The sequence below is a fragment of the Gymnoscopelus braueri genome (assembly GCF_963280865.1).
Source record: "Gymnoscopelus braueri genome assembly, chromosome: 6".
In the NCBI taxonomy this organism is placed as follows: Eukaryota; Metazoa; Chordata; class Actinopteri; order Myctophiformes; family Myctophidae; genus Gymnoscopelus; species Gymnoscopelus braueri.
The window spans coordinates 9,985,079-9,999,323 of record NC_137607.1 but is presented as its reverse complement, the minus strand read 5'-3'; the positions used below and the strand labels follow the sequence as shown (position 1 = coordinate 9,999,323).

General features: G+C 42.9%; 1 protein-coding gene across 1 annotated transcript in view; it reads left to right on the top strand.

Annotated features, from left to right (window-relative positions):
* LOC308087770 (cadherin-2-like) overlaps window positions 1-12,493 on the top strand; it is a 70,143-nt gene extending 57,650 nt beyond the window's left edge. Inside the window, 2 exon segments of the mRNA XM_080431927.1 lie at window positions 5,642-5,803; window positions 12,093-12,493. Coding sequence (XP_080288053.1) covers window positions 5,642-5,803; window positions 12,093-12,299 — 369 coding nt within the window. The 3' untranslated portion in view covers window positions 12,300-12,493.
* Window positions 12,494-14,245: the final 1,752 nt, after the last annotated feature.

Genomic DNA, 14,245 nt, shown 5'->3' with positions numbered 1-14,245 from the left:
GAATGATTATGTATTTGGCCACGGACCCCCATCTCAAAATATGTTGTTCCAGGGACCCCCAGAAGCAAAAAAAATTGTTAAAAATAAAAACATATAAAAAACATATATATTCAAAAATGTCCAAACATTTTCAAGATTTTTACAAAAATAGCAGATCTACAAGCTCGTAGATCTACGAGCTTATAGATCTGCTATTTTTGAATGCGAAATCTTAAAATGACACAGATGCGTTCCCGGTCTTGACGGGTTAACTGTGAGGAGGTTAAAAATGGACGGGCTGGACTGCAAATTCACACAGTCAAACCCCGCGGGCTGAGATTAAGTCGACAACAAAAGAGAAGCTCAGAAAACGGGATTAATTGCTTTCTCTTTTGAGAAACGGTTCTTCGCAGCCCTTCACATGTTCACGCTGTGGGCTCTTAAGAACATAAGCTGTGCTTCTGTTATAGCGAAAATAAATCCTTAAGGCCTTTTTGTTAAGTACAGGACAAAGAATACTTTTTTTTTAAAACAACGGTGAAATGAAGGACATTGTTTGGACAGTGGAGATACTGTAAGTGCCTTGCTAAAGGGCACCTTGTTGACGGTCATATTCTAAAATGTCCCCATCTGCTCCGGTGGATTTGGAATGATGTCACATATAGTGACAGAGCCTTCATTGTCAACATCGTTTTGACTGCATGCGGTATGCAAACGTTTTTTTTACGAAAGGCATACTGCCTTAGCTTTTCTGAGGCTGTGGTCAACACCTATTCCAAGAAGAGCAGTTAGTAGTTTTCTTGCCTACCTTTGTTGAATGCACTTATTGTAAGTCGCTTTGGATAAATGACTGTAATGTAATGTAATGTAAGAGGGAACACAGGGTGACATTTAAGCAGTGGTGGAAAGTAGCTAAGAACATTTACTCAAGTACTGTCCTTAAGGAAAATGTTGAGGTATTTTTTACTTTACTGGAGAATTTTCAAGAGGCACATATTGTACTTTTACTCCACTACAATTGTTTGACAACTTTAGCTACTAGTTCCTTTGCAGATATAAATTATTACATTATAAAACATGCATTAATCACTTCAGCCCTATTTTATACATAGGCTGTTTGAAAATAGACGATCTACAAGCTCATAACGCGTCACGATGCGGCCTGAGAGAGATCTGAGATCTGCAAGGTGATAGCAGTGTGCTCTGTAGGATGAGCCTAGAGCAGCGGTTCGGTTCACAAACCTTTTAGCTCGAGACCCAAATGAGAAATCAGACGTGTGTGTGAGAGGCTCTACCGCGGTATCAAAGGGCAAGACCACCAGGTTCATGATCAGCTTCCACCCACAGGCTGTCATCAGACACAAGACTACAATGTAGTCACACTAACCTTTCACTATAAGTGTCTTCCTCACTCACTCCATCACTGTGTTTATCCCTGTTGAAGGTTCTCAATGTTCCACTACATTTACTTGAGCACTGATCCATGTCCGCTGAACGATGTCTCTCTCTCTCTCTCTCTCTCTCTCTCTCTCTCTCTCTCTCTCTCTCTCTCTCTCTCTCTCTCTCTCTCGCACACACACACACACACACACACACACACACACACACACACACACACACACACACACACACACACACACACACACACACACACACACACACACACACACACACAGTGACATCAGAACAACACTGCCCTCAGCACAGCCTGCATGCTTATGTTTACCAACGACACCAGTTAATCATTATTGATCTTTCTTTCTTAGACAGTATACTGTGAACAGAAACCTGGATCATTCGAAGGCCAGGGTTGGTCAATGCTTCCCAGCCCAACAATGGTTTAACCACATGAACCCTATAACGTCCCTATTCTGGACCAACATTTAGCTGCAATTACTATCTATTGTCAAGGCTTTGTGAGCTTGTAGATTGGCTATTTTCGGCAAAGAGATTTGGTGTAGACGGGTGGAGAGGAGACTCTGGCTATACATTTGACTTAATTATGTTACTGCGGTGAGAGCGCTTCACTGCACACCACCTGTGAGGCGTATACCTAAAATAGCCAGAGATTTATACAGCTTGTAGATCTATTTTTGGGTGTGTGACACAAGCATAGAACTAGTCTACTATGAATCCAGGTTTGAGTCGCTGCCACGTTCTGAAACTTCTGAGTGAGAATTCACCTGCCAAACAGGGCAGAGCAGAGACAGAAGACTGAATGGGATGATTCGGACTCAGTACATCTGGATAATCACATTCTTGTCTGTCAGGCATAGCCGCGGGAAGACCTTTTAGGTTAGGGGTGCGGTGCTTCGGCGCGTGCGCGTGCGAAGCGGTTCTGGGCGGATTGGGTTCGTTTTTGGTTTCTTTATTTCGGTTTTAGGGTTAGGATTAGGGTTAGGTTAGAGTTATGTTATTTAATTCATATTTTTGCCTGATTTTACCGATTTTATTATCAAAAAAAGAAAACAAATCTTTTTTGATTTGATGGGGGGGCGGTAGGGGGTACCTACTTCCCGCGGTACTGCAGTCAGGAGGCGGGGCCTGTTTTAATTGAAATGAATGGAACACAATTCATTTCTCTGGCCACCATTGTAACCTTGAATCAGCTGGATGCTCTTTTAGTGTCCTTACATTTTCCCAGACAATGACTAGATGTATTGTGATGGAAGTATTCTCTCACTTCATCTCATGCAAGTGTGATTGTCGTTTTACTCTGTCTCTGCCTGTGTCTCTCTCTCTCTCTTGCATGCATGCACACACACACGCGCTCACACACAGTGTAACCTTGCATCAGCTGATGCCCTCAGTAGCAATGTATGCTAATGTATGCTAGGTTTTTATATTCTTCCCTCGTAGGGGAAACCCAGCATGATGTAAAGTGTCTCAGTGGATAGCCTACATGACTGTTAAAAGTTTGAGAGCCACAGCTATGAAACAACACAAGTTCATGTTGGGGTTATTGTAAATTAAAAATAAAAGAAAACTATATATATATACTAGAAAATGGGGCGGCCATAGCTGAGTGGTTAGTGAGCCCGCCTAGGGAGCCAGAGGCCCTGGTTGCCCCAGGTACGATTCCAGGCCAGGCCAGCAAATGTGTCGATGAAATGAAATTTGTCCCTGAGCAAGACTCTTAACCCCTAATTGCTCGCAGGCCCTCATTGGAAACAAGAACGGACCTGTTAAAGGAATTATCCTATCCTATATATATATATATACGCACGCACGCACACACACACACACACACACACACACACACAAAAGTACCTAGTAACTAAAGTTATCAAATAATTGTAGTGGAGTACAATGTTTGCCTCTGAGATGTAATGGAGTAGAAGTAAAAGTATTGAAAATCGGAAATACTCCAGTAAAGTTAAAAAATACCTCAAAATTGTACTTAAGTCCAGTACTTGAGTACATTTCCTTAGTTACTTTACACAACTGCTCGTCAATGGCGGTCAATGAGTTAAAACCATAGAGTTAAAAAATAATAGAGAGGGCACCGGAAATCCCCGCCCATCCACTTGCATTGAGTTGCTCACCCAGTGCACGGGCCCAAATCACCCTTAATTAATACCTGGAACGCATCTGTGTCACTTTAGATTAGCAGATATAGCAGATATACAGATATACAAGCTCATAGCGCGGCACCGAGTGCCGCGCTATGAGCTTGTAGATCTGCTATTTTTGAAAAATCGTGATTTTTATTTATTTATTTTTTCAAAAAACTTTTAGGATTTAGAAAACATTTTTAAGAATCGCCTCAGGTCTTAATGGGTTAATTCTTCCGGGTTGTGAAATGTGACGGGCGGGCCCTATTTGGGGCTTCTGTGACGCGTTTTGCGTCTCCCCCCCGTGCGCAACCCCGCGCGCAAGCTTGTGAGTCGAGCCCATTGGTCGAAACCGTTTTCGCTCGTTCATTTTTTTTTTTTTTTTTTGATAAACTTTATTTTGAACTTACAGATAAAATAAAACAAGAACCAAGAACAATGAAAGCCACAATATAGAAATAAAATACAAATGAAATAAACAAAAAACATTTAAAATGCGATCATTGATCATCCCCAACATGTTCAAAAAGGAGTAGGATGAAGCAAAACTTATTTACTCCTACCCCTGTCTTATTTAACATTCATAATCCATATAAACAATTACAAATGTAACATATCATATAAATCATATCTCTATCTATCTATCTATCTATCTATCTATCTATCTACCTACCTATACCTATCTATATACATCTTATCTCTATATAATATATATATATCTAATACATATAGCTCTATACATAACCCATATGTACCCATACCCACTTGCTTTTTTATTTTATTTTTTTAAATAAGTTAATTAATGAATACAATCAACCCACCCCTTCCTCCACTCTATAACAGCTAATGATGTCCTTTTTATACATCCTCTTAAATTGTGCTATATTAGTGCTTTGTTTGAGTTCTAAATCCAAACCATTCCATAATCTGACCCCACAGATTGTGATACACTGACTCTTTCTAGTGGTGTGTACAAGAAGTTGCTTTAGGTTAAGCTCCCCTCTTAAATTATAACCCCCCTCTCTGTCGGAAAACATATTCTGTATATTCCCCGGTAGTACATTATTTCTTGCTTTATACATCATTTGAGCTGTTTTGAATTTTACCATGTCCATGAATTTCAAAGCATTTAACTGTAAAAAAAAGAGAGTTGGTGTGTTCCTGATATCCTACATTGTTCACAATCCTTATTGCCCTCTTTTGCAGTATGACCAATGGTTGTAAGTTACTTTTGTAGGTATTACCCCAAATCTCCACACAATAATTCAGATACGGCAAAACCAGTGAACAATACAGAATGTACAATGCCCTTTGATTTAGAATGAATCTTGCTTTTCCCAGTATAGAAACGCTTCTTGCCAGCTTAGCTCTTATATATGAAATATGGGGTTTCCAGCTGATTTTGTGTTCTAGCATTACACCAAGAAATTTAATTTCGTATACTCTTTCTATCTTTATATCATCTATCATCATCATGTTAAGTGGCCCCAGGCCGTTTTAAAATGCAGTACCTATAAATGCCCAGCTTGTCCAATGCGCTTCCTATGCAACCACTGGGTTCTGGGCGCCGGTTTTTCTGCGCGACCGCGGGGGCTGAACTTGACTTAGAGTCTTGGATGTGTTGTTGTTACAGGACTATGATCTGAGCCTTGGCGTGTTACAGTGGTGTAAAGTAACTTAAGTACATTTACTCAAGTACTGTACTCAAGTACAATTTTGAGGTATTTGTACTTTACTTGAGCGTTTCCAATTTCTATTACTTTTACTTTTACTCCACTACATCTTGGATCGAAATGTTGTACTTTTACTCCACTACAATTATTTGAAAACTTTAGTTACTAGTTACTTTGTAGATTTGGATTATTATTACAAAACATACATTACCCACTTCAGCCCTCTATACATTTCGGCCATTTGAAAATGGCCGAAATGAGCTTGTAGATCTGCTATTTTCAAAAGATTTTTTACACATTTGAAAACTTGAAACGGGACATTCTGCAGAATGAGTACTTTCACTTTTGGTACTTTAAGTACACGATTGATGCCAGTACTCTTGTACTTTTTACTCAAGTAAATTTTAAATTCCGGACTTTTACTTGTCGCTACAGGACTATGACCTGAGCCAGCTGCAGCAGCCGGACGCTCTGGAGCCAGAGTGTGTGAAGGTGGGGATCAGACGCCTGGACGAGAGACCCCTCCACCACGACCACCAGTACCCGCTACGCTCTGCCGCCCCGCAGCCCGGGGACATAGGAGACTTCATCCATGAGGTATTATTACACAACACTCTGTGTGTGTGTGTGTGTGTGTGTGTGTGTGTGTGTGTGTGTGTGTGTGTGTGTGTGTGTGTGTGTGTGTGTGTGCGTGTGCGTGACAGACAGACAGACAGACAGTGATTTAGAGAAAGACAGATTTAGAGATACAGAGAGAGAGAGAGAGAGAGAGAGAGAGAGAGAGAGAGAGAGAGAGAGAGAGGAGAGAGGGAGGGAGGGACGGAAAGGGAGTTTTTCAAAAGCTATTTTATTTTCAGTTGGACATTATGTAATGTTGTTGGTGTGACACTGGAATTCAATGTCACATGAATGAGCCTTCAGTGACAGAGAGAGATAGAGAGACAGAGACAGAGAGAGAGCGAGAGACAGACACAGACACACACACACACACACACACACACACACACACACACACACACACACACACACACACACACACACACATACATGAAAGCGTATCATTCATTAGGTTTGCTAATAGTCCGGATTAGACTGACTGTCTAATTGGAGGTAAATCCGTTAAGAGTTCAGCTAATCCCACAGACAGACTTCAGGCCTCCTAAAGGCACAGTTCAACCGTTTAAAATCATTCTTCTGCTGTCATGAAATATACTGGCACTAAAGATGACTCGTACCGGCTTTGGTTGTTGAGATATCTTAACCAAAAACACAAAGGCCAAATAACCAAATACGTTCAAAAATGTGTTCTTTCACTGGTATATATTTCACAGTAAATTCCATATTAATGTGATTTTTGACAATTGCTCTAAACGTTTTTTTTTTAATTGTTTTGTGAGTGTATGTCACCAACACTCAAAACACATGGCAAAACGATACACACTCCAGCAATGTATTGAACAACTGAAGCCTGGACAGTCTCATGTTATCTATTTCAGTGGTTCTCAACCTGGGGGTCGCGACCCCCAGGGGGGTCGCCAAATAATTTGGGGGGGCCGCCAGATTTTTTGGTGAATGTGAAAAAAGTTTATATATATATTTTTTACAAAATATTTTTTTATGTTATTATTAATTAATGTTTTATCAGTTAATTTACTAAATTCAAGATAACAATATTTCATTATTAACATTAGGAACCCTAACCCTAACCCTAATAATTATCAAATAACCTATTATAATTAAATAACCTAAAACCCTAACCCTAAAACCGAAATAAAGTAACCAAAAACCGGGAAAAAACATACCCAATCCGCCCAGAACCGCGTGCACGCGGGGGGTCGCGGGAAATAATATCATTATTTTGGGGGTCGCGGCCTGAAAAGGTTGAGAACCCCTGATCTATTTAACTGCGCAGACTTTGAAATGTCTCCAAACTGCTGCTGATGACAATAACAAGCTGCATTTTACCCATTCAATCCGGGGAACGCATCTGTGTCATTTTAGATTTTTAGCTATTAGCCTATAATCATTATTTTATACTTTGGGCTATTCAAAGATAGTAGATATACAAGCTCATAGCGCGGCACCGAGTGCACATGTTTTCACGAGATTTTTTTTTTTTGCAGATCCACAAGCTTGTAGCTTGAGCTTGTACATCTGCTATTTGTGAATAGCCAAAGTCTAAACATAATGGTTAAAGTGGTGACACAGATGCGTTCCCGGTCTTAACCTATTAAGACCTGGAACGCATCTGTGTCACTTTTTGATTTGAGCTAAAAAGCATTATTTTACACGTAAATAGCAGATATACAAGCTCGTAGCGCGGCACATTTTGAGATGGGGGGATGTCGGCGGCCAAATACATTTTGGGGGTCATTGACATGAAAAGATTTGAGCACCTCTGATATAGAAACATCTACAGTGTGGTTATAGAACTCATCTACAGTGTGGTTAGGAACTCATCTACAGTGTGGTTAGGAACTCATCTACAGTGTGGTTATAGAACTCATCTACAGTGTGGTTAGGAACTCATCTACAGTGTGGTTAGGAACTCATCTACAGTGTGGTTAGGAACTCATCTACAGTGTGGTTAGGAACTACAGTGTGGTTAGGAACTCATCTACAGTGTGGTTAGGAACTCATCTACAGTGTGGTTATAGAACTCATCTACAGTGTGGTTATAGAACTCATCTACAGTGTGGTTAGGAACTCATCTACAGTGTGGTTATAAAACTCATCTACAGTGTGGTTATAGAACTCATCTACAGTGTGGTTATATAACTCATCTACAGTGTGGTTATAGAACTCATCTACAGTGTGGTTATAGAACTCATCTACAGTGTGGTTATAGAACTCATCTACAGTGTGGTTATAGAACTCATCTACAGTGTGGTTATAGAACTCATCTACAGTGTGGTTATAGAACTCATCTACAGTGTGGTTATAGAACTCATCTACAGTGTGGTTAGGAACTCAGCGGCCATCCGTCTTGGCAGCGAGGTGCCGTCCTCGACGAGAGCCAATCGATGTTGTCATGTTTAGACCGCGCTCTGTGTGTGTGTGTGTGTGTGTGTGTGTGTGTGTGTGTGTGTGTGTGTGTGTGTGTGTGTGTGTGTGTGTGTGTGTGTGTGTGTGTGTGTGTGTGTGTGTGTGTGTGTGTGTGTGTGTGTGTGACAGAGCCCGCATTAAGACATCTAGGCGCGGGGAGGGCGTGAATAATGAGGAGGGAGTCGTCAGCGACGCGCCAGTCGATCTAGCAGACAGCTTAATCCTACAGACATGACAAGTCCATGGCTCTTTAGCCCCCCCCACTCCACACACACGGACACGCACCCACGCACGCACGCATGCACGCGCAAACACACACACACCCACCCACACACACACACGTGCGCATACACACATACACAAACCCCCACACACATACACCCCCCCCCCCCACACACCCCGCCCTCCAGTCTCAACCTAATTCCCGACGCTCTCAGCGCGAGGGACAGCTAGCGTCTTCAGATGACAGACTCTGGGCCGCGCCCCGCGGAAAATATATCAAAACGTACACCCTTCACCCCCCCACCCCCCTCCCTCCCTGCCTCTCGGATCTGCTGCGTCCATTTGAATGTCGCTGAGTGCAGATGACAGGCAATAAAATAGCAACCCGCTTTAATACCTGTTGCAGATGACAGGCAATAAAATAACACCCTGATGACACCCCTGTTTACCCTGGGAGTTTGTTTATGGAACGAGCCTGAGTGCAGATGACAGGCAATAACACCCCGCTTTACGGAGGAGTTTTGTTTATAAACAAAGCCTGACAGGATGCTTTGACCACATCAACACTAATGTCCCTATTCAGAAACATAGCCGCTCACACCACAAGCTTGTGAATTGGCTATTTTGGTCAAAGGTATTTGGGGTGTTGTGGAGCAGTGGTTCTCAAACCTTTTCGTGCCAAGGTGCCAATGTATTTGACCGGGGACCCCCCCCCCCCCCTGAAAAGGACCCCCATAAGCAAAGTTTTGTGTTCAAAATGTTCGCCTTTTAAAAAAAAAGATAGGCAGGGGTGTATTGGTGATTTTCTTTCCCGGCCGAAAGGTATTTTAATGACATCACGCTCGCGCATTTTATTTTACCTTGAAGTAGTTAACATGTTTGTATAGGAAATATTTTTTAGCTTAGTTTTAGTCTTTTTAAACTAATCAAAATTCAAGGAATGCCATGAATTATAGGAGCTGAAACTAAAAGTTTGCTTTGAACGAGTATCTTTCTCTTCTTCGACGGTGGCTGAGAGGCATTGCTGCGTACAGATAGGATACTGGCAGCGGCTACTGAAGCCAAGATGCTGTGTTGCTTACCGTGTATAGCGGCTTGTAGCCTATAGAATAGATGCAAGGAGACGGAGTGAGGACACATTTTCACACTCACTTGTAAACCTGTTATGCAAAGTATAGTCATTTGGGTACTTGGCTTGTGAATCACGCGTTCTAGCGTGCACAGGGCCGGACTTACCGTTGGGCTAGGGTGGCTGCAGCCCAGGGGCCCCCAACTGAGGGGGCCTCCACATTTTTGGTGAAACTTTATTCTTATTTTTTATGGTCAAATTGTAAAGTATTGCAATCCAATTCAAGTGAGATCTCTGTTTAGTTATTGCATATTTAGTTGTTTTATGGTTAAAACATTGAAAGCTTCTGCTCTGCTATCCACACTGCAGACAGTGCCTGTGGTGGCTGTCAAAGTCCGGTCTAAAGCCCACCTACTGTATCCAGTATTTTCCACACAAACACATACATAATGCATCCATACTACATACTACTCCACTTCATGGAGTACATTTTTTTTTGGACCGAATTAACCGAATTAAACCCTAAATGAAAGGGGGAAAAAAACGCCCAAAAAATTACTCTAGCCCAGGGGCCTCAACTCCTATAAATCCGGCCCTGAGCGTGCACGTGCGTGCTCTGTACCGTGCCGTACCTTTCGCGTGAAAAATGTACCGGCCACACGCCGTCCTCGTAGCCCCCATGACACCACTGGTCCCCGGACCCCACTTTAAGAACCAATGTCATAGAGCAGTGCAGCTTCCACGTAGTAGTGGAGTAGCATTTGACCATGAGTGTCTTTGACTCAAGTACTGAGGAGGTTGAGTAGGCTACTTTGTCCGCCTTCGGGAACTAAGGTTACAATTAGAGAAAAAAGAAAGGTTCAGGTTGGGGTCGGTGTTGGGATTAGGCGTTTGAGGGTTTAGTGTTTGTTTAGGGGTTTCGTGTTCGAGGTTTAAGAAAAGGCATTTACTACAAACATAATATAATAGCCGTCTTAAAATGTTGCTGCCCTCACAAGTATAGAAATACCAATGTGTGTGTATGTGTGCGTGTACTCATGCATGCGTGTGTGTGTGTGTGCGTGTGCTTGCGTGCGTGTGTCGGCTCTTGTGGTTAATCTGCTGTATCTCAAGAGATGGAGTGTACATCTGTCCGGGGCTGACCCTAATCCTCTCTCTTCCAACTATAATCCCTTCTTCTCTGTGTCACCCTGCCGCTTCCCGCTGCTATCTGTCGACACTCTGCAATCCTCAGGCTTAATCTGACTCTGAGAGTGTTCGGGGTCCATTTGGTTGTAGGCCTACACTCTCAGAGTCACAGCCCCTTAAAGGAGTATGTCACCGATTATTTTTTTGTTTTGCCTTATCTTCATATAATTGGTCCTCGCTAATATAAGATGACGTGTGTTTCGTCTACTCTGCATCTCGTTGGAGGGCTGCGGACAGTTCAGAAACCGTCCTACTAGTGACATCATCAATGGGGGATTCCAAGCTAATAGAAACTACAGGTTTTTTCTTCCTGGAAAGTTAGCATGCTCACACAGAAGCCATTGTGCTTGCATTAATGAAAAACAAGAAGAAAGTTTGAAATATTGTTTGAAATGACATAATCTGCCTACCAGTGATGTCACTTTTGAGCTACCCCACAGCCCTCCTCTGAGACACAGAGTGAGTAGACAGAAATAATAATAATGAATTGCATTTTTATAGCCCTTTTCCAAGTGCTCAAAGTGCTTTCATTCATTCATAGAGGGGGGGGGGGGGGACATTGGGAGGTGAAGCGGCGAACAGTCGACGCCAGCGTCCTCACTTTTCCCACATCAATGGTGGCAACCATTGATGTGGGACCTGACCAACGCATTGGAGACAACGTAGGGTTCAGTGTCTTGCAGTGGTGGAAAGTAACTAAGTACATTTACTTAAGTACTGTACTTAAGTACATTTTTTAGGTAATTGTACTTTACTTGAGTATTTCCAATTTCCAATACTTTTACTTCTACTCCACTACATCTCAGAGGCAAATATTGTACTTTCACTCCACAATTAATTGAAAACTTTAGTTACTAGTTACTTTTCAGATATAAATTATTACATTATAAAACATACAATAACCACTTTAGCCCTATTTTATACCTAGGCTATTTGAAAATAGCAGATCTACAAGCTCACAACGCGTCGCATCGCGACGCGTTGTGAGCTTGTAGATCTGCTATTTTCAAATATTTTAGTACTTGTACTTTTGGTACTTTAAGTACATTTTGATACCAATACTTTCGTACTTTTACTCAAGTAAATTTTGAATTCTGGACTTTTACTTGTAACAGAGTATTTCTATATTGCAGTATTGGTACTTTTACTTAAGTAAAGAATTTGAGTACTTTTTCCACCACTGGTGTCTTGCCCAAGGGCACTTTGACACTAACTCTGGGGGAGCCCGGGATTCAACTGGAAACCTCGCAGTTCCCATCTGGCCCCATCCGGCCCGCTCTACCGGCCACTCTACCTCTGAGCCACTACTCAGTGGTCATCATTACATCATTATTTTAATCCCCTCCCTCTCTTGTGTTCCAGGGCCTGAAGGCAGCCGACAACGACCCCACGGCGCCCCCTTACGACTCCCTGCTGGTGTTCGACTACGAGGGCAGCGGCTCGGCCGCCGGCTCCCTCAGCTCCCTCCACTCGGCCTCCAGCGGCGGCGACCAGGACTACGACTACCTCGGCGAGTGGGGACCCCGGTTCCGCAAGCTGGCCGACCTGTACGGCGGAGGGGACGATTAATAAGCCTCCATTTTTGTTTTGTTTTTTCGACACCCCCCCCTCCTTGCCCCCCCTTGCTCCCCCCCTCCCCCCCCTCGCTCTCGTGGGTGGGGGGGGGGAGGGGAATCCGGAGGGAGAAGAGGGGAAGTTTTCGGTTTCGGGGGGGAAAGGAATGTGAAGAAGTGGCACTTTTTAAAATAAAATGAAAAAATTCTCGTGGGACGGCTCTGAAGAGGAAGTTGTCGCAGAGAAATACTGCGTCTGAGGAACTGTTATTGCGGAAAAGGTTGCGTCTGAGGAACTTTTATCGCGGAAAAAGGTTGCGTCTGAGGAACTGTAACGACAAAGGGGACCACAGTGGGGTGCTGTTGTTAGCACTAGCTAGCTAGCCACCCCCCCGGCTAGCACACACACACGCGGGAGAGTAAAAAGCCTGCGTTGTTTTTTTCGAGGCTGCGATGCGAGCGGCTGATTGGGTTACAGCCGCGGGGCCAGCTCGCGACGCTTAACGGACACTTAACATTTACACTTGAATCTCACAGTACAGAAGCACCGGGGTCAAATGTGCCTTTTTGTACATTCGTTTTAAATTGTGGTAGTTATTATTTTTTTATTTGGTTTTTATTTTTGTTTTCCTTCACGGCTTTAACGCTCCTGACTTTTGTGTGACGGCGAACTTTGACTGTATACACGCGGAGGAGCGCGTCCACCACATCGGCTTGTGTTTTTGGGGTTCCGACTCATTGTGTGTGTGTGTGTGTGTGTGTGTGTGTGTGTGTGTGTGTGTGTGTGTGTGTGTGTGTGTGTGTGTGTGTGTGTGTGTGTGTGTGTGTGTGTACTTGTATCACTATACTTGTGAGGGCCAAATGTCCCCATACCCATAGTAGATTAAGTAGGATCATAGAACTCACAATTTAATTGGTCGTTTTGTGCTGTCACACACCCAACAACAGCTGTTCTCTACTTTGGTGTGATCTTGTAGATCGGCTATTTGTGGGTGTGCCACCGGAGGGAGCACAATTCAACTTAGGCTTTAAGGTTAGGCTTAAGAGCGGAAAGGAATGGTAAAAAAAGAAATGGCGTTGACATAATTGCCGTTCAAAAAATTATGACATCCTCACAAGTATAGTAACACAAATGTGTGCGTGCGTGCGTTTTTCATGGATAAACACTGGATGAACACTCCAGTGGGCAGAGCCCACTGTAAGAAGAAGAAGAAGACAGCTCTGGTAGATGTTATCAGAGAACATATATGGCTCTGAGTGTCACTGGATTCTACATGTTCACAAGTCACATCCAGGGCCAGATTTGTGGGGAGTTTTTTCTTTTCTTTTTTTACAAATCGAACCCTGACAAATCAACACTGTATTTATCTGCTGTTATACTGTCATCCAAGCTGCATTTCCAAACAGACTTGAAGACGCAGCTCGTTTTACTCCCAAAGTTTATTTGGAACTGCAGCTCTAGCAATGTTACTGTTTTTTTTTCTTTTCTTTTTTCTTCGTTTTTTCGTTTTTTTTGTTTCGTTTTTTTTAAGACAATGGCAAGGTACATCTAAGATAAATACACGTTTATCTGAGGTAGGCCAGATAAAATGTGTCATGCATGGATTGGATAGCCCTCCGCCCTTTTTTTTATTTGTATTATTATTTTTATATGCATACAGCTGCCATGAGCCAAGTGTGAAAGATATTCTTATTTGCAGAACTATATGCGACCAACATGTATGTTACTGTTGGATCGTATTGTAGCTGACCTTTGTTTTCTATCAAATCGGTTAGGGAGTTAGGTGTCTTGCTCAAGGACACTTCGACCAGTCATATTCGACTCAATGCTGGCCAAGCCTGGAATTGTACCTGGGACTGCAGCTCCCCGGGCGGGCTCTCTCACCACTCAGCTATGCCGCCCCTTAAATGACTGTCAGTATGGCACTGGTTCTCAACATGTGGGGTTCTAGGCGTCCCCAG